We start from the raw sequence: 23,548 nt of genomic DNA on the forward strand, positions 1-23,548 counted from the left end.
GGGCAAAAGTTGAAAATAAAAAGAAAAGCAGGGAAGGCAGAGCCTGTTACCCACCTGCATTCCGGCCCAGGGTGGAGGAGGGGGGGGGAGAGAGAGAGTAACAGTTTAACAGAGTTGGAAGGGACCTTGCGGGTCATCTAGTCCATCTTTCCCAAGACCCTGCATCTGCTTCTGCCTAGGATCGAACTCACAACCTCCTGATTGTGAGCAGAGGGTGCCCAGTCAAGCGCTGACCCGGCTGCAGAAACCACCCACCCTCCCAGTCTGTGGCAGGGAACACGGGAAAGCAGCAGCCGGTGCTGTGGGTGCCTCAGGCGGCCTCGTGGTGAGTCCACATTGTGTGGCCGCCCCGGACACAATCTTCCACTTCCTCATTAAATAATAAAAGGATGATAAAGTTAGTGGATTCACAAGAACTGCCCAGCTCCAAGGTGGTCCCCAAATCTGCCTCCCCCAAGAGAGTCACAGTCACTGCAGTTCAGCTGCCTCAGCCCTGGAACACACACACACGCACACACACACACACACACTCGGTTTCATTTAATGCCAGCTGGATTCACAGGTCAGGAAAGCCCCATCCCTGTAGGGGGTCCAGCTCCCCTCTGGACGCAGCCCTTGAGTGGTTCCTCCACTCAGCATCCACAGTGACACGCCAGCCCCCCCTCCCCTCCCCTCCTGGGCACAGCTGAGCGCCTCCCATCGCGGACCCCCCCCCTTGCCAGTCCCTGAAGAGTCCCAATGCGCCAAGCAACCTCCTGGCTCCTTCCAAGGGAAGCCGCCTCATTCCCCGTCCCCAAATGAAAACGTTCACCCGTGGTGGTTTAAGCATTTTTCCTTCATTGGGGAGGATGATGGGTCAGGGGGGGGGAAAACAACAACCGTAACAGGTCTGATTGAAAGCCAAAATCCCTTCAGTGCAGCAGAAGATTTGCCTCCACATCTCTGGAAGACGGGGGTGAAACGAAAGCCCCAATTGTGGGGCTTCCCACCTACAGCCCAGCCCAGCCCCTTCCCTGGGAGACTGCTGCTCCCCACCCCCTCAGGGAAGAAGGCCCCGCCAGAGCCCCTCGGCCAGGGACCCCCGTCCTCCGTGGGCATCTCTTCCATCGGGGGACCAGCCCAGGCCCCACCGCATGGCCTCCAAAGGGAGCCCCAGGGGCAGCAAGGGAGAGGGGCAGCAGAGACTCCTGGAAGGCTTCCTGTGGGAGGGGGCTTCCTCGGTGGCCCGGAGCCTCTCCCTGAGAATTCGCTGTGCCCGGCTTCCCTTAAAATTCCCTTTGGACTCCTCTGGGTGAAGCACGGAGGGGAGGGTTCACCAGCAGGGGAGCACTGGGGGGGAGGGAGCTCACTCATCTACCTGCAGAGCAGAAGAGGCACCTCCAGTCCAGCTCCCATGAGGCTCACAAAAGCCCAGTGCCAGAAGGGCCCCTTGAGGCCATCCAGTCCACTCCAGCCAGTCCAAGCCAAAGATTCCCAGCTCTTCTTCAACATTCCTCATTGGTTTCTGGCCTCCAGGCCGAGGTCTCCCACCCAGCCACTCCCTCCCTTCATCCCATGCCTTCATGGAAAGATCGGAGGGCCCCTTCCTGGCACCCGTTCGCTCCCTGCTTTCCCAGTGGGGAAGAAGGGCTTCCCAGCCAGGGAAGCCACCCAGCACAGGCTGTTCCTGGAAGCCACTCTTCACCCCTCTTCAGCCCAGGCTTTGCTCACTACGCAGCAGCCCCTCCGGGGGGTCCCCCACCCTCCTTCCAACCGCCGGAGAGAAGGGCCTTCATGCCGAGGCCCCAGGAGGTCAGATTGCGGCCAGAGGAGTCAACTCAGCAGCACCCACCCCCACCAAGAGGGCCTGCCCAGCAGAGGAGGCTGCTTGGGAGCCTCGGCCCCTTGACCGCTGCTGCAGGAGAAGCCCACAGAGCGGTCAGCACCTGGAATAGCAACAGCAGCGTTTCCATCCAAGCAATTCCCGGCCCACAATTCCATTTCTGGGGGTGACCTTGGCGGAGGAGGGAAGATCTGCTTCTGGCATCCGTATCTCTTCAGGGGAGGGGGCCACATGGGAGCACCCCACATATTTCCATGCTCCCCCCCCCATGGAGGGGGGCAAGATGATGAGCAACCCGTCCTGCTCTGAGCCCCCCCCCCCCGATGGAGTTCGGGAAGCAGGCCTAGCCCCCCTTCTGCTTTCGGCAGCCCCCTCCCTCCCTCCCTGCCCTACTTGTAGGTCCAGCAGGCGGTGGCCCAGCCCTGCCCCTTGCAGAGCTCCTTGTGCTTCAGGAAGCAGCTCTGGACGCGGAACTTGCGGCCGCAGTCCTGGCAGGCGTGCAGGTTCCCGTCGTGGGTCTTCATGTGCTCCGTCAGGTGGTGCTTCAGCTTGAACTTCTTGGTGCAGACGGAGCAGCCGAAGGGACGCAGGCTGAAGGTCAGCATGATGTGCCGGTCGCGCTTGGGTTTCACGGCGAAGCGCTTCCCGCACAGGCAGCCAAACTTCTTCCCGTCGGGCGCAGACATCAGCTTGACAGGGGCGTGCACCGCCTGGCCATGCACGCCGTGGGCCAGGATCTCATTGCCGTGCAGGTCCACGGGCTTCCATGAGCTTTCGGGGAAAGCCGCCACGGAGTCTGCGGAAAGGGTTTGGGATTTCCCGGCCAAACAGCCGGGAGCTGCGGACGCCCCGCCAGGCAGGGGGAGGTAGCCGAGCTGCCCACCGGCCTGGATCTCCGTCTGGCAGAGGCCCGGCACCTCAGAGGCACTGGCCGGGGGGCGGCCCAGGGGTTTCAGGAAGTTGGTCTCGGAGAGGCAGGAGGCCGGGCTGCCCCCCAGCCCGGAGGAAGCAGCCTCCTCAGGGTCAAAGTGCTCCTGCTTGATGTAGAAGACTTTGGGGGCCTCGTGGGGCGAAGCAAAGGCCGGGCCCGGCTCACTGGAGGACCCTTTGCCAAGACGGCCCCTGCCACGGCGGCACTCCTCCTCCTGCTCCTCGTTCAACACCACCTTCACCGGCTGGTCAACCGAGCCGCTGCAGATCTGGGCCTGCCGGTCCTCCTCCTCCTCCTCCTCCTCCTCTTCTTCCTCCTCCTCCTCCTCCTCTTCCTCCTGGGACACCCGGATCTTCACCACCTCCTCCTCCTCCTCCTCCTCCTCCTCCAGGGAGAGCGGGTGGTGGGGGCGGCTGGACCCTCCTCCTCCGTCCTCACAGGGGCCCAGGCGGTGGGGGTGGCCGCCTCCGCTGCTGCTGCTGGGGCTCTCGGTGGCGGAGGGGCGGGCAGCCCACCCGGGGCGGGCGTAGGCGAGCGGCCCCCCGGCGGCCTCCAGCTCCTTGAGGATGCCCGAGCACTGGTCCACCACCTGCCACATCTGGAGGCCACTGGCGGCCAGCAGGTGCCCCGGGAGGGCGTCGAGCAGGAGGCGCAGGCGGCCCGAGTAGATGAGCTGCAGGAGGTTCTCGAAGGCCTCGGGCTCGATGGCCCCCGGCAGGACCAGGCGGCCGGCGTCGCGCAGCAGGAGCTTGTCGTGGAAGTAGGGGGAGGCGGCGGCCAGGACGCCCTTGTGGGCCCGGAAGACGCGGCCCTGCACCTGCACCGACAGGTCGCAGAACTTCCCCTCCAGCCGGTGCCGGTTCAGCGACTCCAGCAGCCCCGCCGCGTATTGCGGGAACTCGATCTGCACGCTGCGCGCCCCCTCCGCCTCCATGGCCGACCCCGGACTCACGGGCGGCGCTCTGCACATGCTCAGGCCAGCACCCGCCCCACCCGCGAGAGCCGGAGCGCCCTCTGCGCATGCGCGGGGCAGGAAGACCAGCGAGCCCGGCCCCGGGCACGCTGGGGATCCCCGTGGGAGGGATCGGAAGCGGCCCCGCCCCCAAGCGCCTCGCCCAATTAGGAGGCGGAAAGAGGCTGCTGGCTGACCTCCCGCTCCTTTTCAGGCCAATCGGAGAGTCTCCGGGGAAGGGGGCGGAGGTTCGAATGGTTTTGTTGCCCGCCCCGTAGCGTCATCGGGGAACAGGAGCGGGAGGGGGGGGGAGATGATTAGCTAACCCGGATGTAGATGTGCTCGCCGATTGGCAACTAGGCGGCGTTTTGTTTTCCCTTCCAGTCGCTCGCTAAGGGGCGGGCCTTCCCCTGAATGGCTGAGCGCGGAGTGGGCGTGGCGCTCAGTTCTCCCAGCCACATGGTCCTCCCGCGGCTTCGTTCCGGCGGTGACCCGGGTCTGCTCCCGGCTGCGTTCACACGGCCCACCCCCACCCCCTCGTCTCCCCCGCTGGCGCCCCTCTCGGTGCGGCGGGAGGGCAGCGGGAGAAGCGGCAGGAACGCCCCCCCCTTTTGCCCGGAGGAGAGAAGCCACGTGGCATAAAAGACCAACTGCTTTTATTAAACATTTTTCTTCTGTTGTCACCACACACTCCAGGAAAGGAAATGAGAAAGAAAAATAAATCTGACATAAAATAACTCCGAGAGCTGGAGAGAAAAGGGGGGAGGGGGAGCGGGGGGGGGGAGCCGAGCGGCCTCGAACCCCTTCCGCGGAGAGTGGGGGTCTCTGTACAGGGAGGGGGAGGACGCGCACTCGTCTATGTACAGTACAAATCCCGCGTAATTACAGCCGGGGAGGGGGGGGAAAGGGGGGAGGCAGTCCGGGGGGGGGATTCACATATGTACAAACTTGGAGTCGTCATAAGAGTAATAATAATTCATCATATTCATCATAATACGTATAAATATCTACGGTGCTCACCTGAGCCCCTGTCATTGTCCGGGGGTGGGGGAGGGGGGGAGAAAAGAAAGGAGGGGGGCGGGGGGAGTCCTACCAAAGAAAAAGGGGAGGGGGAGGGTGGCTGTGGGAGGAGGGGGGGCACGGAGGAGGCGACGGAGGGCGGGGGGGAGGGAGGGGAGCTAAGGGGGGGAGGGGGATGCAGCGGGAGAGCGAGAAAGAAACACCACGACGAAGCAGCGGCGCGCGCCAAACACTTTCCACCCAGCGGCAGCCCCGGGACGAGCACGACGGACGGACGGACAGACGGACGCGAGCGAGCACCACACGAGTCGAGTCGGGAGCCGGTCCCCTCCCTTCGCTTTCTCTGGCGGGGGGCCGCCAGCCCCGCCCCGCCCTGAGCAGCACCCTGCAGCTGGGCAGTTCCCAAAAATGGCTTCTTTTTGCGAGTTTGATGAGCCCCCTCCGGGGAGACGGGGGAGGGGGAAAGGGAGGAGGAAGGAGACTCCCCCGCCCTACCTTGGCCCCCACCCCAAGAAGAGACCCCTAGGGAGTCCTGCGGGGCGGGGAGGGGGGGAGAGATGCTGTACAGAGAGGCGAAGCCCTTTGTCAGAGAAGGGGGCAGAGATTCCTTGGGGGGGGGCAGAAGGGGGCAGACCTTGCGGTACTCTTGAGGAGGGACCATCGACCCCCTGTGCCCCAGCCCCTGCCCCGCCCTCATGGGCCCCGGGGAGGCGTGGGAGGGACCCCCAACCGTCCCAGCGGCCGGCTGAGGAGAGCGCTCGATGGGGGGAACTGGGACCAGCCTGCCCTCCCCCAGGCCACGCGTCCTTCCCCAGCAGCACAGAGGTTGGGGGGCAGGGGAGGCAGAGGGGAGGGCGGGGGACCCCCTTCAACCACTGCCTTCAGGAAAGTCCCTGCTGCCAGGCGGGAGGGGGAGGGAGAAAGTCAGGGGGGAGGGATGCCACTCCTGAGAAGTACGGGGGAGGGGAGGGGAGGGGGAGGCACCGTCCACAGCTCTGTCCAAGAACGGGTGGTCCCGAGGGGTAGGTAAGATTGTCGTCTCTGTCCTGCTATAAAACACCCTGAATGCCTCCGGACCCTTCCCCGGCCCCCGGCGTGAGATTCCAGATTAGCCCCCCGCCCCACCCACCGCCCCACGGCTCCCCGCCGGCTGGTGGGGGACCGGGACGAGGCAGGGGGCAGTCGCTAGTGCTCAGACACGGTGCTGCGAAACTCTCCATTTTCCGTGATCTGGAGTCGCGGGAGCGGAGGCGGTTGCCCGGGTAGGATCCCGTTCCAGGGCGGACCCATAACGCCGCTCAGACGCGGGTTTGCTGCACCCACGGCGGAAAGCTGCCTCTCCTGCAAGAGAGCGAGAAGGGGAGAGCAGCCCCTTATTTATTACAGTTAAGGGCCCGGGAACGCACAAGGCACCTGCTTTGACTCCCCACCCTCACTCCCCCCCTCCTGCCTAGAGCTTCTCCCCTGCCCCAGCTCCCTCCCAGCTCCAGCCCTCTCGTCTGCCCAGGAGAATCCCGCCTCCTCCTTCGGGACCCCTGCCCCAACTCACAGGGCCCTCGGGGATGAAAGGGGGCTGTAACAGAGAGCCCTCCCCCAAGGAAAAGAGCTGCTCTCCTCTTTCCTTCCCCCAGCGGGGCCACTCCCATAACCTCACCAGCCCCCCCCCCAGGCCCTCTCCCAGCAGCTGAAATTAGGGTCCCTATGGCACCACAGGTTTCAGGGGTGACCAGGTAGCAAATGATCTGCCAGTTGGGGGAGGGTCAGATGGGGCTTCCCTTCTGGTAAGGACTGGAGGCTGAGGGACCCCAGTGTCCTGCGCAGGGGGAGGGACTCAACCAGGTCAGGGGAATAGAGTTTGGGGGAGGGGCCAGCAGGCACCCCAGAGTCCTCCAAGGGAGACCTCCCCCCTCCTCGCTCCCCAGTTCACCAAGGACTCACCGGGCAGCCTTCCCATCTGCCTCTGGCACTAACCTCTCCGGGTCCACGGGCTGCCGACCCCTTGCCAAGGGAGGGGGGGTGTCCTCCTGTGCCCCTCCCCCATCGGGCCCCCCACCCACCCATGCACAGATAGGTGAGTGCCCAGATGGCCCATGTGCCTGTGCTCCCCCCCCCCCAGTCCCAGCCCCCACATGGCATGCTGTTGGCAGACAAGACGAGAAATGGAAGGAAGGGTGGCCGTGATGGGGGGCAGCGGTGGGGGGGGGACATGCTGGTCACAGCAACAGAGGACCCCTTACTCAGCGCAGTCTCTGAACACCCCCCAGCAGCAGGGGATGTGGGGCCATGGGGTGTGGAAAGTGGACCCATCCCAGCCGAGGGAATATGGGGGGGCTGGAGAAGCAGTGCCTGCAAGACCCACCTGGTCTGCCCCACATGGATGGCGGGGTCCCCTGGTCCCTCAAGTGACAAAACCGGGGCCACACAGAGTTACCTGGTAAACAGCTAGGATGAAAGGGAGAAAACACAGGGGGTCAGGGGGGGCCGGGGCGGCCGCAGTGCCGCAGAGAAGGCAGAAAATCAGGGGGCTGCTCTGGGGCGACTTGCCAGACCCATGGAGACACACGGTCCACCCATGGGCGCCAGGTACGCTTCTCAGAGAGGGGCCCAGAGCTTCTGGGTCTGGGAAGCCCCACCCTCTGCCCAGCCATGGGGGCCTTGGTGGTGTTCTGGCCAGGGGGTTGAGGAGAATGAGGGGAGCTGCTCTGCCCCCTTCCATCTGGGCTGCCCCCGGGACCTCCTGCAACCTGCTTTGCTGCTGTCTCCAGGCATCCCCTCCGCTTCCTCCCTCCACCCACCCACCCAGCTGCCCCACAACCCTCCCAAGAGGGCAGGGCTGGGCACGGAGAGGGCAAGGAGCTCCAATCCCACTGCTAGGGGCCCCTGTTCCTGACGCTGCCAACCCCATAGGCAGAGGACGAGCAGTCACATCCAGAGGAATAAGCGGGGGGAGGGGGAGACGAAGATGGGGGGGAGGGGGGATGGTTGATGGAGACATGGGAAAGGACAATGACATTGTAATTTCCACCTGAGCGTCGAGCAGCCGCTTCCGCGTTTCGGAGGTGTCGAGGGCGGCCGAGTGATCCCTGCGCAGCTCCTCCTCCACTAGCATCAACCTGCAGGGACAAGCTTCACTGGAGTCAATCCGGGCCCCCCCACCCGGCAGGCAGGCGGCGGGAGCCGGGGCCGCCAGCAGCTGCGGGAACGGGGGCTCCCAAAAGCAGCGGGGCCCCAGAGACCGCAGCTGGGGCCCCGCCGGTAAGGAGCGGCCCTTCCCACATGCCCCACCAGCTCTAGGAGCCACACAGTCCCCTCTGTTGCCAATGCCTCCCCCCTACCTGTAGGATGAAGAAGGCAAGGGGGACCCCTCCCTGAGGTTCCCGGGCCCCCGTGGCGGCCCTGCCCTGCAGCTCACCTGCCAATGATGCTCTTGATCTGCGAGTCCTTCTCCACCTGCTGCTGCCGGAGGCGCTTCTCACTCTGCTCCAGGCGCTGCTGGTACTGCTGCAGGATCTTGCCAGTTTGCTCCTCCTGGCTCAGCAGGCGCCTCTCGTATTCCTCCAGCTTCCGGTTGGACATGTGCAGGCGTTCCTTCAGCGAGTGGATCTCCTCCTCGTATTCCTTCACCTGCAATGGGGGGGGGGGGGGGAGAGGAGCCTCAGGCTGGGCACCCCTGCGGTATCCAGGCCTATGGCAGGGCCGCTGCCTCTCCCAGGTCCAGGGGGGGCGCCCCACAGAGGGAGGCTCACACGGTCCAGCCGACTCTCGTCCATGGACTTGGAGTACTCCTTCAGCTTGAACTCTTCCCGTTCGATGTGGGAGCTCTCGATGTCCGCTGAGAGGTGGGGCATGTTGGAGACCCAGGCCACAGTCCGCTCCGAGGCCGGCAGGATGGGATTCAGCGTCGAGGGAGTGTGCGAGGTCTGGTGGATCAGAGGAGGGATGAGGTCAGCTCACGCGGGAGTTGGTGCACACTCACCCCGAGTCTTCTGAATGGCAGTGCCCCCCCCCAAAAAAACACCATTGTCCTTGCAAGGGGAGGGGCAGACCAGGAAGTGAGAGGCGGGCACCAGGAAGCCATGTACCACCACTACTGGGCCACCGTTCTCATGGGCCACCAATGCTCGGTTTGGGAGATGGGACACCCTTTTTTGGTCCCTAGCCCAACACAGGGACCAGGGAGAAGTGGTGGGGCCTAAGGTGGGGTACCCAGGGCCCCCCGTTCCTTGGTTTTCCAGCTCCCTTCCCCTCTCCCCCCCCCCCAGTCCACTATTTACTTTCTCTTCTTCCAATTCTCAGGAACTGCAACCAAAATGTTCAGTACCCCAAGAGGATTACTGTATTTTTCGGAGTATAAGACACACAAAGGTTTTAAGAGGCAACTAAATAAAAGTTTTTGCATTCTGTAAACCTACCAAAAACGGCCTCTTTTTCACGAAAACGGACCCGTGTTTTTTCCAAAAAAAGGGGCATGCGTAGCACTTAGGACGCTTGTAGAGTGTTCGAGGGGGGGGGGCAAAAACAAGCAAAAAGCGGAACCATTTTTTGTCAAAAAAAGGGTATTAGGAAGCTTACAGAGTGCTCCTGGGGGCAGGGGGGGGCAAATTTGAGTAAAAACTGCCCATTTTTGGGTCATTTCTGCCCTCCCCAACCCCCAGGAGTCCTCCAAAAGCCTCCTACAAGCTATGCACGGCCATTTTGGTGAAAGGGTCTGAGGAGGCAGAAAAATGCTGCATTTGATGTATAAGATGCACCCAGATTTTCACCCTCTTTTTTGAGGGAACAGAGGGTGCGTCTTATAGTCCGAAAAATACGGTAAGTTTAAGTTGGGGTCACCACCAGTTGGACCCCGCCCCAAACTCTGCTCAGATTTCCTTCATGAGGATCGGGGGGGGGGGGAGCTGCTCTCGGTGGGCCGGGTTTGCCAAGGAGGGTCCGCATTTTCCCCGATTGCCTAAGGCAGGGGTGGGGGAGACAGGGGAGGGCCATTCTCCTGCCAAGGTCCTCTGCTCAGGGAAATCTCCAAGAAAACCACTTCCAGATGTCTCCCCGAATAGCTGATTGCTATCTTCCCCGTGTGTGTGTGTGTGTGTGTGTGTGTGTGTGTGTGCGTGCGTGCACACACACTTCGTTTTGGAGACAGTAAAACGTCTTGCCCTTTCCAAATTCCAAAATGCCACATCCTTTCTGATGCCAGAGAATCCCAAAAGTTGAGAAAACTGTCCTTTTCCTTTCCTCCATCGTCTCTCCCATCTCACGGATTTATTTGATTGATTGGTATCATTTCTGTGGGCACCCATCTCATTCCGGACAACATCCTAGAGGGTCTGCTTTCCGGTCCCTGCCTGAAAATGCCCAGGGAGGGGCGGGGGGTACACTGCTGCTGCTTAGCCTGAACTCAGATGAAAGGGCCCCATGGGGCATCTCCTCACCAAACCTTCACTGCTCCCGCCAATCGGAGGGAGAACAGCAGCCACGCTTCCTTGTGGTGGTGGTGGTGGGGGGGCTTTTTGGAGGGCCTCCTGCAGGTCAGTTTGTGTCTCCTTGTTGAGCAAGAATTGCAAGAGTCTCCCTGGACATCCTCCCCGGTCTAAGAAAGCCAGGCTCGGAGCGGTCATCCGTCTGGATCCCTTATTATTCCCCCCATCACTCGCATCCCGGGGCCCCTCAGCCCCTGGGCAGGGCACTGGTGACAGGACAGCAATAAAAGCCCTTAGACTTACATGCTGCTCCACGGTGGTTTTACAGCAGAGTCAGCATCTTGCCTGCAACAATCAGAGTCCTCATTTTACCCACCTCCAAAGGATGGAAGGGCGAGTCAACCTTGAGCTGGACAAGATCGAACTGATGGCTGTGGGAATGCAGTTTCCCTGCCATCGTGCATTCTAACTGCTGCGCCACCAGGGCTTATGTTGCCCAAGCAGAGCTCCCACAGAAGTGTGATGGACACAATTCCTCTACAAGCACCGCTCCCTCTTTGTTCTGGAAGGAGTGGGCTGCAGCCATGCCTGTCCCTGGCTGTGCTCACAATGGCCCGGGGGGGGGGGGACGGACGACAAAGAGGGCCACAACCCACGGGGGGGCTCCTTGCTGGGCCGTCCACAGACTCCTTCCACTCGGCAAGGCCGACACTCGTGGTCATGGCGATCGCCTGCAGCAAAATCTGTCCCGTGTCTCCCATACATCGACACTGCGGCTTTCTCACAGAATGCGCCTCCTCCTCCTCCATCCACACCGAGGGAAAGGCTGCCATCCCACATCACCCCGGGTGGGGAGGGGGCAGCGAGAGGCTTTGCAGGATCCAACCTGAGTCAATCATGGGGGACAAACTCTTATTCTTCCAAGCTTTGGGGCTCTCTCCAGAACAGGTGCACTGAGGCTGCTCTACACGCTGTGCTTATAGAGGCTTCGTGGTCGCATGGATGTTTTAGTGGTTGATGAGGGTGTTGATGTCTGACTATTGTCGCTGATTGCGCTTTCCTTGCGCCGCTGCCTCCTCAGTTCCCAAGTATCTGATAAGCTAAGCATAACCGTTTTGCTACACTTCGGCAAGAAGGACCAAGCGCTGCAGATTAGGTGAAATAGTAGAAACTGTGAGGGGGGATCTTGGCGTCTTAGTGGACAATCAAATATGAGTGTGCGGCGGCACCAAAAATGCCAATGCAAAAAACCTAGGCTGCATTAATAGAGGAATAGAATCAAGATCACGTGGGTACTAATACCACTTGATAAGGCCTTGGTTAAGGCCACACTATAAAAAAGATGTGGAGACTCTGGAAAGAGTGCAGAGAAGAGCAACAAAGAGGATTAGGGGACTGGAGGCTAAAACATATGAAGAACGGTTACAGGAACTGGGCATGTCTAGTCTAACGAAGAGAAGGACCAGGGTAGAAGTACAATATGCAATACAATACAATAGCAGGGTTGGAAGGGGTGATGTTGGGTGATTTCCCAACGCTGACCGGGTCAGCTAAAATATCAGCGAACAATTAAGAGAAAGCTTTTTGAGATAAGAAACTGAGATGAGACGCTTCTCTACATCTCTCCCAAGCAGCAAAGGAATTTGTGGGAGAGGGAAATTTCAAATAAATAGCGTCTGGGAAGATGTGACCTGTGGGAACAAGGTCACCATGGTATATGTGCATCTCCTCTTTCAAACATCCTTGTATTTCAGGCAGTGACTCTGAACAAGAGGACCGCTTCTAATAAAACAAAAACAGAGGAGATGTGGGAACAAGGTCACCATGGTATATGTGCAGATCAGTTTTCCTGATTGGAACACATATATGGAATTTGGGACTGGAATAAATTGAGTAGTAAATGCGGATTGAGATGGATGCCCACTGGGAGGACCCAAATTAGAAAGCTGTGCTTGCAAAGACAATAGCAATGCTTAGATCTTAACAGGGACTTTCAAACTGAGGAAGTTACTAGCTGCATAGGAAACACGTGGTAAAAGCGCTTAAGCAGGTATAGCTAAAAATAACCATATTAGGCATAACGTTGTATTTTAACCAATTATATATCAGAATGCTTTTATTTCCTTATACGCTCTTAATAAAAGGGGGGTCCAGATAACATTCTGGGCCACTCGTGTATCAAGAAACCGTGTGTGTTGTCTTCATTATGAGCAGCCCATTAATTGCAGGGGGGCAAACCCGTAGTGACCGGAGGAGGAAACTAATTCACCGCACGGAGGGAGAATGAAAGTCCAAGATCAACTTGAGCAACTAAACGTGAGTGCATGCTCCCCCTCCTTCCCCCCAGCTTGGAAGCAAGGCTTGGGGAAAAAACTGGAGTGGAGATTTTGACTCCTTCCAAACAGCGATAAATGAAATGACCCATTGCCCTGCAACTGAGTTGAAGACAGATTTCCTATCAAAATGGGAAATTCAACCCAGCCAGCAAGAAGGGATTTGGCCAGCATCTTTCACTTGCCAGCCACCGGAAATTAGGCTGCAGCTTGTGAATGAAGCACCACCAGATTGGGTTTTCTTTCCAGAGTATGGATGGATATGATTCCAGTGGGCAACTTCTTGGCCATAAGCATGGGAAAATCCTCCAAGACAGCAGAGGGCACCTACTTGGCCCATAACTCCTCCATGCCGGCAGAGGAGTCCTTGGCACATAAACCCCCCTACCCAGCCATCGTTGGTTGAACTGAAACCTGTGAAGCAGGCAACCCCGGGATGGGTCTTAACCCCAGGTCATGGATGGGAGGGATGCCAGTGGGCACCTGCCCTCCCTCAGCAGATGGCACCATGGCAGATAATTGGGCAGTGGCCAACTGAGGGATTGACCTCCCCACCGGTTCCAGTCTCCCCTGCAATGCCCCAACAGGTTCTTACCCCACCTTCCTACAGAGAAGAGTTCTCAACAATGGAAGAAGGGATGAATGAAGGGGAAGCTACAGGATGGATAATAGAACAATGTGTAGAGGTGGTTCCTAAGTTTAGAGATGTAACTAGGTTCCTTTCCTCATGGGGGCCAATAAAATGCCATTGTTGCTGTCAACATGGCCACAGAGCATCAGAATGCTTGGCTCCAGCCCCAATGCCACAAACGTGCACACCAACTGCCACGGTGGTAAAGAGAAGGCCCCAGATGCCACCAGAAAAGAGTCACCTGGGCCAACAACCTCTGGAAGAAGATCCCCAACTTAAGGTGACGAAAAGTCCTACCAAGGGCGACGCCTCGGAGGAGGAAAAGGGCCAACAACCTCTGGAAGAGGATCCCCAACCTAAGGTGATGAAAAGTCCTACCAATGGGGAGGAATCAGAGGAGGAAAATGCTGAAGATGACTCAATGGTGAATGCACCTATCCGCCCCTTCGCCTTCCAAGTCAACCTCCAAGTACCTGAGACGGGGGTGGAAGGGGAAGTTGAAGCAGTTGTGGACACCGGTTGCACTCGATGCTTAATCAGCATGTCGATTGTCAAGCAACTAGGCATACGCACAAGACCTCTAGCCTGTCCCATTTGGGTTGAGCAGGTAGATGGAACGCTAATTGGAGGGGCCCCGGCCACGCTAATAACTGAACTGGTGAAGTTACAAGTGGGCCGCCACTATGAGCTTCTCAGATTCATTGTGGCTCCAGAGATGCCGTAAAAAATAATCTTGGGGCTTGCATGGCTTGACAAGTGGAAGCGTACGATAAAGTGGGAAGACGGTGGTAGGAAATTGATGACTGCGGTTGAGCCGCTACTACCGGTGGAGGAAAAGGGCCAGCCAGGGATGATTGAATCCAAGGGCCCAGAACCTGCAGCACCTGCAGCAGAGACAAAAACCGCCAGGGGTCCAACAAGTACCAAAAAACTTGTTGGGGGATGCTTTGTCGAAAAAAACGCAGTATGAAAGTAATGGAAGCCAGGATAAGCTGATGACAGCTATGAAATTGGCGCTCCCAACAGACCAGTGGCTCAACAATAACCAGGAAATCCTAATGATGGAAAATGGATTAGCCTGGAAGGGGTCCAAACTGTACGTCCCTGCGGGGTTGAGCCTGGAAGTTCTACAGCGAAGCCATGAGGCGGAACTAGGAGGCCACTTTCGATACCTAAAAATGCTCCGCCTTGCCAGGCACCAATTTTGGTGGCCAAAGATGGAATTGGAGGTGGAAGATTATGTAAAAAGCTGTGCTACTTGTGCAACAATGAAACCACTGCCGGAGAAGTCCCCTGGACTGCTACAACGAGTGGCCAGCCCTAACCGACCATGGGAAGAGGTCGCAATGGACTTCATCGTGAAACTCCCAGACAGCAGTGGGAACAGAGTAATCTGGACAGTTATTGATTTGGTTTCCAAGCAGGCACACTTCATGGCTTGCTCAGGGTTGCCATCCACAAAGAAATTAGCGAAAATGTTTGTGAAACACATTTATCACCTGCACGGATTGCCCAAGAGGATCATTTCAGACCGCAGAGTCCAGTTCACAGCCACGTTCTGGAGAGAGGTCCTGAGATCTATTGGGTCCACACAAGAACTGAGCTCAGAGGTTCATCCCAGCATGAACTGCGCAGCAGAGAGAGCCAATGCAGTGGTGGAACAATACCTCCGGTGTTATGTGGGCTATCAGCAAGACAACTGGTCGGACTTGCTACCCTTCACCGAAGTGGCGTACAACGATGTGGTCCACAGCAGCACAGGATTAACTCCTTCCCAGATTACTAGTGGCATGGAAATTGTTGCCATGCCTGAGTTGCCTAGAGAACCTCCTTCCTCCATGTCTTTGAATGAATGGATGGATACGCTAAAGAAAGGATGGGAGAATACGAAGAAGGCTCTAGCAGAGGCGGCAGAAGCCTAAAAGAAGCAAGCTGATCAACATCGCTCACTCCAAAACCCCTTCTGTGTGGGGGACAAAGTTTTTGTATCTACCAAATACATAAGATTAGGAATGCCTAGTAAGGAATTTGGTCCAAAATTTCTAGGTCCATTCCCAATAGTGAAGATAGTTAACCCAGTTACAGTTTGACTCAGTCTACCCAGAAGTCTAGGGAAAACTGACCCAGAATTTCATTGTAGCTTGTTGAAACCAGCAATTGGGTCTAGCATAAGAGCATCCACCCAAGCTCAATCTCCTCCTGTACTGATAGAAGGGGAAACACAATCTGAGGTGGAAAAAATTGTAGACTCCAGGCTGAATAGGGGTTGCTTACAGTACTTAGTGCACTGGAAGGGTTACCCTTGGTCTGAAGCTACTTGGGTGAACAGTGGGAACCTGAAATTGGAGACGTTAGTAAAACAATTCCATGAGAAGTTTCCCGAGAAGTCAAAGGGTCCCCCTTGGGGGAGAAGAGCTGGTTAATTGTGTTATGTTAACTTTTATGCTATTCTCTTTTCAGGAAACGTTTTTCTTCTGAGGAGAGGCCGCCTGTCAGGCCTGTAGTTATATTCCTTTTAGGATCTTTGGCCTGCCACACTTTATTTCACTGTGCTGTTTCATTAGTGTAGTAGTTGGGAGGGGGGAATAGAAAGGAGTAGAATTGTGGAATGTGTTGTTGTCATTCCTTTATAGAAGCCAAAGTCATCTTTTGTCTCCGCACCTTGACACCTGACCGGAAGCAGAGGGGTGGAGATGCCAGCGTGGAAGAAGAAGATTGGACCATGTGATGGATTTATGGGTGTGGGGATAGGATCATGAACTTTCAACTGGGTGGAATCCCAGGAAGCTCTTCAGAATTGGGATTCCACAGATGTGCTAAGATGTCTGACTTATTAAATTGGAACTTTAAGGAAAGTTTTGCCTTGGACTCTGATTTAATTCTGCATGATACTTAGAACGCTGACACACACACAGTGCAAGATCCATCACACCCTCTCCAGATGGGTCGGGTATTGGGGCAAGACTTCCGAAAGTTCTGGTTATGTTGCCTTTGGAGAAAAAAGGGCGGAGAAGATGCAGAAGAGACCATCGAAACTGGGGTTCTGTATCCTCGAGATACTGATGACCCCCTGACATTATTGCCTGCAGGCCACTAGGGTCCGAATGAGATTCACTCTGGGGCTCAAGAGCCAGCGGGCTCTCGGACATTCCCCATCTTAGCTCTTGGGACTCTCAAATCCTCCCCTCTTGGGAACCGTCCCTGGAGCGAAAGGCGTCACTCCTGCTCTTGTCATCAGAGGACTGTGGGCTACCACGATGAACTCTGGGCGGGACCACCCCTCAAGGGCAGCCAGAACTTCATCCAGCATGCATGCAGCCACCTGGTGGATCCAGCAGAACCCACCAGGGACTCTCGTGGCACCTAGGCTGCACCGTTGCCCATTTATCCCCAGTGCCGTTCTACCACTCCGAAGCCTTCCGTGTCCTGGATGCCACGCTCTTCAAGATCAGCTGCTCCAGAGAGAAGCTGCTTGACCGCTGAGAGGCCCCATCCCACGCCAGTGGCAACTCTGCAGGTGCTTCCCAAGACACACACAGAGGGAGACTCTGCCCACCCAGCAGAGAGAAGAGGGGCACCTCCTCCCCCCAGGAAGCCCTCCCGGTTTTGAGGAACGAGAACAGAAGACTTTCCAAGCTGAGCTGGTTCTCTTGACGTTAAGGCACAAACCCTTGCGGTAAGACAAACCACACAACAGCCACTTGCCAGAATGGGGAAGGCCCAGATGTGACGCCTTCCTTCTTCTCTTTAGGAAGGAGACCCAAATCGCAAAGGGGTGGGAAATAAATGGGTGCCCTTCTTCTGTATCTTTCAAAGCTGATCCCAGCAAGCCCCAAGCCCACGCTTGGCAGGGAAGCAGGATCACCCATTCAGGGTCTGCTTTGTGGGTCCTCGGGGCAGTGGCGGCTATGGCACCTGGGAGTTGGGTCCCAGCCAGTAGCCTCGCTTCCCTGCACAAGGAGCGGGGACTGAGGGGAGGGCCTCTGGCTTCCCTGGGAGTCCTCTGGGGGGGGGGGGAAGAGCTGCCCTCCCTGGGAACTAAGGGGTCTCCCCCTGGCCCCTTGATGGATGGGGAGTCCTTTGGGCAAATGAGGCAGTTCCCTCCTTCTCCAAAAGGGACCCCTCCTCTCCTCTCCTCTCCCCCCGTAGACTGCAAAGCAAATCTAAGAGAAAAAGAGCTGGAGTTGCCCCCACGTTGGGCACCAACAATGGACTGCCTGGAATTTATTTCTTTAAACCTTCCATGTTGAGTCATCAGGAAAAGAAGCGAAAGGTGCCAAATTGTAGCTTTCTCGCCTGATCACAAAATGCGTTTTGAAACTTTCCCTGAACCTCCGTGCTCAGAAACGTGGGCCCGGCATAAACCGTTCCCTTCCTGCCTAAGGGCCCCTCAGGCAGGAGCCCATCGAAGGAGCCACAAGCCCAGTGCGGCACTTGGGCTCCAGACGCTGCCGGCAGCTGCCTAGGTCACTCACCTGCTTGGTGATGGATGGCTTGAGGGCGGAAGGAGCCTCCTTGGTGACCGGCTGCTGGCGGGCGTGGGTGGGGGCGTAGGTGGACTCGGGCTGCAGCAGATTCCCACTGGAGGGCCGAGGCTTCTGAGCCGCAGAGACCGTCAGCTGCTGGGACTTGCCCCGCTGCAGGGGGGGCTGCGGCTGAGGGGCGGGGACCGAGCGCTGGGGCTGGGGGCCGATGGTGATCTGGGGTGGGGAGAGCATGTTCTGCAGGTTCTCCTGCAGGGACAGCTGGCGCTTGGTGAACTCCGAGCCCTGGCGCGTGAACTCGTCGCTGTAGCTGTGGCTGTGGATGATGTGCTTGCTGGCCGACAGGTCCTCACTCTTGCTGTAGCCATGGAAGGGGGCAAAGGTATCGGCGGGGTTTCCCTCCGCCGGCCGGTGCGGATGGGACACGTGGAGCGGGCCGCCGGCTGGCCCGTCAGAGGCCATGTGGAAGAGGGGGTTCTGGAAGGAGAGAGGGATGCGGAGCTGCTGCGCGGAGGAGGGGCCACCCCCGTCGGTGGTGACGCCCATCTGGCTCAGCCGCAGGCCGGCCGCGATGCTGGAGCCGCTGCCCTGGGAGAGCCGGCTGGGCCGCAGACCCAGGCCGGCCGTGATGGAGGCCTGGCTGCTGTTGAGCAGGTCGCCTACACTGTGCAGGTTGGAGACGCTGTTCATGCGGCTGTCCTGCAGGTCCAGCATTGAGACGCTCTTGTTGACGCTCAGCACCTTCTGGTCGGGCTCAGTGATGTCCGAGCTGCTGGTGCAGTATGCGGGGGAGGAGCGGGCCAGGGGCGGCCGTGGCACGAAGAACATGTCTTTTGACCCCTTCTCCTTGGTCGGGGAGGGCAAGCGCGTCATGTCGATGGAGCTGTGGAGGAAGGCAGCGTGGGGAACTGATCAGGGCAGGAGGAAGCGGAGTCTGCCAAGAGGGGGAGTGGCAGAGCAACCCCAAGGGGGCTCCCCACCTCCCCTCTGCCAGCCCTTGCAGGAGACCGGCCAAGGCTGAAGGGACAGAGGGGCCAGGCCGGTAAAGGGGCCCTGCCCACTTGGTAGGACGGAGGGACTGGACCCTGTGTCCAGAGGGAAGGAAACCTCTATGCAGGACCCCAACCTCCCACGGACACCCACCCCCTCCCCACAGCCCTTACCTGTTCATAGCTCGCATCATGTAGGGCTGCATGTCAACTGAGCTGTGGGGAGAAATGCAGAGTAAGCCCAAGGGGGAAGCTCTTCAGGAGCACGTTCACACCCCACCCCAAATCTCCCATAGGCATCCTAGGGAAGTCTCCCTCTGGTCCCCTGTGGGCTCTTAGCCTTAGTCACGAGGAAACCCCGCAGAGGCCCATCTCGTCTGGGACTCGCAACTGGACGTCCACCTGCTTCCTGTCTTCCCATGTCCCCCACCCCCCGCCCCGCCCCAGGCCTGACCTGTTGAGGTCGCGCATCATGTACGAGGACTGCACTTCGGCCGAGGGCCCACGGAGGATCATCGGCTTGGCCTGCAGCCGCTCGCCCTGGTGGCTGGGCTGCCGCTGGATGTGGGGGTTCCTGAGAGCGAGGCTGATTTCGTTCAGCAGACGGGGCAGCGGGCCCAGCTTCATCAGGGCTTCCTAGGTGGGGAGGAAGACGCCGCAGATGGGCGCTCAACTCCAATGCCAGCGAGCGGACGGCCGCAGCCCCTCCTCCTCTACCCCATACCCAGCCCCACCCCACGCCCTCCCGGCAGGCACCTTGCTGAGCTGGGGCAGGACCTCCCAGAGCAGAGCGTGCAGGGTGGAGAGCTCCCGGCCGAGGTCGATGTAGCCCTCGAAGCTAGTGCTGTTGGTGAGGGTGTCCAGGTTGGAGATCTCGTAGAGGAACTGCTGCATGCTGGCCCACTCCAGCTCCAGGAACTCGTTCATGAAGGCCATGTACTCCTCCTTGCTGCCGAACCTGCGCCAGAGCCACTCCTTTCGTTACTCGAGTTGGGGGCCCTCCGTTTGCCAGGCCGGCCCTCCTCCTCCCCCGAGTGCCCAGCACACCCTGAGGCCCAAAGCACAGCAGCAGCCATGCACCCATCGCCCATCGCTTTGGGCAATGCCAGTCTGTCACTCTCTCCAGCCTCCTCAGCCGGGGGGGGGCGGGATTTGCCCCCAAGGTAGTAGTCAGCAAGCAGCACACCAAGAGAGAAGGGCCAGGGGTATTTTTGAAAGAAATGCAATGCCCCCAGACTGCATGCTTGGGGTGCTTGCACGGACGAACCCCTCCCATTCCAACCCCTCCACCTTGAGGGATGCAGGCAGAGACCACCGTGCTTACAGCCTGAGTGGCCATCCATTCCACCTCTGCTCCCGCCATCTGTCTGGGCCCCTTCGCTTCCTCTGCCCGACTCCGTTTGCCCACACTTTCAGCTGGAGTCCCTGCAACCTTCATTCATGCCCACCCCCGGGACAGAGATGGGAGCGGCCTTGCCACTGCCTACATGCCCTTGGTGGGCTTTAAGAGGGCAGCCGGATTCCCCTCTCAGTGCCTTCCCTGCCTCCATTGGTTCCCTCCCTTGCACTGGACTTTCAGAGGGACCCGGCTGCCTTCTGGGCCTTGAGGGGCCCCAGCCCTGTGGCCCTGGCCTAGGCTCTTGGCTGGAGCCAGAGACAGACGGAGCCTGGCCACACTACAGGATGGGGCTCTTCTCCAGAGCTCTGCATGGGGCGGATGGTGGAAAACTCACTCCCACCGCCTTGGATGTATCTGGCTCAGCTGGCTTGTGCCCCCCGGCACTCCCTGCCTCCTGGCCTCCTCCACACTCACTTGGAGAAGTTGGCCAGGTTCTGGATGACCTTGGCGATGAGCGTGAGGGTGCGGGAGGTCTGCTCGTCCGGGTACTCTTGCAGGAGGCCGAAGAGGCTGGGGGACATGACGGCCGGACACAGGAAGCGCAGGAAGAGGGAGGCGCTGATGAGGCGGTCGGCAATGTCTTCCCGGCCCCTCTCGGCACAGCGCAGCCGCCACGATGCAAAAACCTCCTTCAGCTCCCGGGGGAACACGCTGGGGCGGGAAAGCGGCAGGGGAGAACGGGATCACTGCCTGCCCCCACTGCAGGGTTGCCCCACACAACCCAGGATAAACTTCCCAAAATGACCACCCCCCTCCATTTCCCTCCCCACACCCAGATATGCAGGGAAAGTTGGGGGGATAAGGCACCAGCCCTGCACTGACCAGTGGGAGTTGACCACTTTGCAGAGGGCCAGTTCGCAGCACATGCGGAGGTTGGCCTGATGGTCCGCCAAGGTGGAGGCCGAGCACTTCATGGGGTCCACCTCGCAGTTCTCCTCAGACTCGTACAAAGCTCGGATGAACTCACCTGGGGGGGAAGGCAAACAGAGGATGGGACCAGCAGCTCCCCCCTCAAGCCCCCACCGGCTCAGCCCCACACAAAGCAGCCAGTGGGTAGAGAGGAGCTCCCCTCCGTGTTCAGGGGAGTTGCAAGGCCTCCCTCTCTGGACTTTCCCCAGAGCAAGGGTCGGCAACCTTAAGCACTCGAAGATCCACAAAGGCCCTAATCGGGAGCCCCCACATTCAATTCTTGAGCCTACCGGAAGTCCGGTTTCCGCCCCCCTCCCACCACCATAGAGTCTCCTCCTAGAGCGGCATCCTTTTTCCTCTACCTATCCTAACTGAAAGCCCTATCAATTGTGGAGCCGACCGGCATCAGGGAGCCACAGCAGAGGGATGGAAGAGCCACATGCGGCTCCAGAGCCCTGCCCCAGAGGAAGCCAAGCAAGCATGGTGAAGAGCTTGTTGGCTCTCTTCCAGATGCCAGGAGTGGAGGCAGGAAAAAGAACAAAATCTAATCCAAATTCCTCTGATTACACCCCTCCCCACTAAGGGTTGTGAAAAGCTGAGTCCTCCCCCCACCCCACCCAAGTGCCCTCCCTCCTCCGGTGCCCCTACCAATTGCATCCTTGAGGTATTTTTGTCCAATCAGCTTGAGAAACTCCTCTATGGCTTTGGTGGCCAGCGTGTTCTCCCGGAAAATGAGGTGTTCGCGGTCCATGAAGCGGTCCACTTCCGTCATGGCCATGTCGGACAGGAAGTCCTGCCGGGAAGGGGCGGAAGAGAAGCTGTAGGAGCCGTGCTGCCCGTGGTGTCCCCGGACCCCTTCCTTATGGGGCCCTGCTTGCCTCCCCCACCCAGTTCCCAGAGCGTACCTTGGCCTTGCCGGTGCTCTGGAGGATGTGCACCAGGGCGCAGGCCACCTCCTCCTTGCTCTTGACGCTCAGGACAGGCTCCAGTACGGCGCATAGCATGCGGTAGTTGTTGGTGACGTACTCAGCAAACTCCTTGTAGAGTTCCATGGGCAGGATGCTCATGGCCTGGAAGCGGCTCTTGACCCGGATGGCCGGGCAGCCGGCCTTGCTCTTGCTGGCACTGGGCTGGCTGAGCGGGTACCACTGCTCAGCAAAATGGCGCCCGGTGACGCTGGCAATGGGGATGCTGACCATGCCCACATAGTTGCTCTTGTCCTTCTTGCGCTTCTTGTCCGTGTCCTTGTAGAGATGCAGCCGGATGGTGCGCACAGCCGGCAGGTTGTTGAACTCGAAGTGCTCCCCCCAGAAGACGTTGTCCGTGCGAATCTTGCTGGTAGTGCGTGCGTAGAGCATGTCGTCCAGGCACAGCTCGCAGTAGTAGCGTTTTTTGGGGGGCAGGTCCCGCGCCTCAATGATCCAGAGCTTCAGCACATTGTCCACCCGCCGGCTGTTGTCCTGTGCAAAGAGGAGGAGGAGGAAGAGGGAGAGCCTGAAGGAGGTCCTGGGCTGGTGCTCCGAAACCTTGGCCACTTTAAGACTTGTGGACTTCAACTCCCAGAACTCCCCAGCCAGAACAACACATACACTGAGCAGCAAAACTGGCTGGGGAATTTTGGGAGTTGAAGTCCACAAGACTTAAAGTGGCCAAGGTTGGAGACCCCTACTCCAGTCAGGTAACACAGGCAGGCAGGAGGGCTCTCCTTCCCACCGGAGCCCCTCTCTCTCTTCCCATGCCCACAGGATGTTTGATACCCACAAGATGTCCAGGTATCTCAAGCCCAGCATAGCCCCCCACCCTCTCCAGCTCTCTCAGCTCACCCAAGCCAAGATCCCCTCCCAGTCTGGCCTCGACCTGCTGTGCACACCTAGCCACCCCCTCCCCCCTCCCAGTGCAAGACTGGAGCTCTCTGCCCAAAGAGATGAGCTCTCCATGGTGCACTAGGAAGCATCTCCCAGAAAGCACCTATCATTTCCCCAGCTTTTTAACTGATAGGGACAGCTGTTGTCCTATCCATTAATTGCTATTCCTCTGCTTTGAGTTTGTAATTGACTTATTGCTAAGTGGGAGGGACCCTATATATCCTCTCATAAGCAGCAGGGAGAATATCCACCATGAGGTGGGCTTAAAATAGTACACAGGAGGAACACGGCAGGAGGATGGAAGGAAGAGGCCCAGGAGTAGCTGCAGCCCAAGAGCCAGAAAAATCTCCAGACAGGGTACCTTAAGAGACCATCTAGCTCTCTCTCTTGCCCCCGCCACTATCAGAGTCGCCTCCAGCAAAAAAATCTCTGCGTCGTTGAGGGCCAACCCCCCCCCCCCCGCTATTAGGGAGTGATGATCCTGATGTTGAGAGGGGGGAACCTCTTCTAAATTAGATGCAGAGCTGCCCACCCGTTTTTGGGGAACTCCTCTCCCCCACCCATCTTGTCTTCTACTGGCAGCTCTTCAGCTACTCAAAGGTGGCTGTTGTGTCTCCCGTCTTCTCTTGCTCGTGGAAGACACACCAAATGCTTCCAGTCGGGCGTGCTAAAGTTTCCCCGGCCTGTTGCTGGCTGTTCTCGTGACACCACCCAGTTTGCCAGGGTAACACACCGTGTCCACCGTGTCCACCGTGTTTTATCTGACTGTACACCGCCCCGAATCCCTTTGGGGAGA

At 58.6% G+C, this 23,548-nt stretch overlaps 2 protein-coding genes across 9 annotated transcripts in view; both read right to left on the reverse strand.

The window, feature by feature from the left end:
- Nucleotides 1-2,185: 2,185 nt before the first annotated feature.
- Nucleotides 2,186-3,784, reverse strand: ZBTB9 (zinc finger and BTB domain containing 9). The gene has a single exon (XM_081938243.1). It carries the CDS (start codon nucleotides 3,721-3,723, stop codon nucleotides 2,212-2,214), a length of 1,512 nt encoding a protein of 503 aa, XP_081794369.1. The 5' UTR covers nucleotides 3,724-3,784; the 3' UTR covers nucleotides 2,186-2,211.
- Nucleotides 3,785-4,369: 585 nt separating this feature from the next.
- The window catches only part of SYNGAP1 (synaptic Ras GTPase activating protein 1), a 38,912-nt gene continuing 19,733 nt past the window's right edge, over nucleotides 4,370-23,548 (reverse strand). For 4 of the 8 annotated variants that reach the window (XM_081934792.1, XM_081934790.1, XM_081934795.1 and 1 more), the window contains 12 exons: nucleotides 21,793-22,347; nucleotides 21,536-21,680; nucleotides 20,801-20,945; nucleotides 20,393-20,629; nucleotides 19,336-19,537; nucleotides 19,034-19,215; nucleotides 18,754-18,795; nucleotides 17,582-18,473; nucleotides 8,472-8,645; nucleotides 8,138-8,349; nucleotides 7,751-7,851; nucleotides 4,370-6,066 (listed from right to left, as the gene is read on the reverse strand). In XM_081934792.1, coding sequence (XP_081790918.1) covers nucleotides 5,918-6,066; nucleotides 7,751-7,851; nucleotides 8,138-8,349; nucleotides 8,472-8,645; nucleotides 17,582-18,473; nucleotides 18,754-18,795; nucleotides 19,034-19,215; nucleotides 19,336-19,537; nucleotides 20,393-20,629; nucleotides 20,801-20,945; nucleotides 21,536-21,680; nucleotides 21,793-22,347 — 3,036 coding nt within the window. In that variant the 3' untranslated portion in view covers nucleotides 4,370-5,917. Of the gene's footprint in view, nucleotides 6,067-7,084; nucleotides 7,168-7,750; nucleotides 7,852-8,137; nucleotides 8,350-8,471; nucleotides 8,646-14,753; nucleotides 14,972-17,581; nucleotides 18,474-18,753; nucleotides 18,796-19,033; nucleotides 19,216-19,335; nucleotides 19,538-20,392; nucleotides 20,630-20,800; nucleotides 20,946-21,535; nucleotides 21,681-21,792; nucleotides 22,348-23,548 lie in introns of those variants that run through there. The other 4 variants (XM_081934793.1, XR_014173722.1, XM_081934791.1 and 1 more) reach the window with 4 other exon arrangements.

Source organism: Natrix helvetica, assembly GCF_964273705.1.
Source record: "Natrix helvetica genome assembly, chromosome: 1".
In the NCBI taxonomy this organism is placed as follows: domain Eukaryota; kingdom Metazoa; phylum Chordata; class Lepidosauria; order Squamata; family Natricidae; genus Natrix; species Natrix helvetica.

Excerpts from the sequence above, each read along its gene's own strand:
- ZBTB9 (XM_081938243.1), bottom strand. The coding sequence starts at position 3,723 with ATGTGCAGAGCGCCGCCCGTGAGTCCGGGGTCGGCCATGGAGGCGGAG.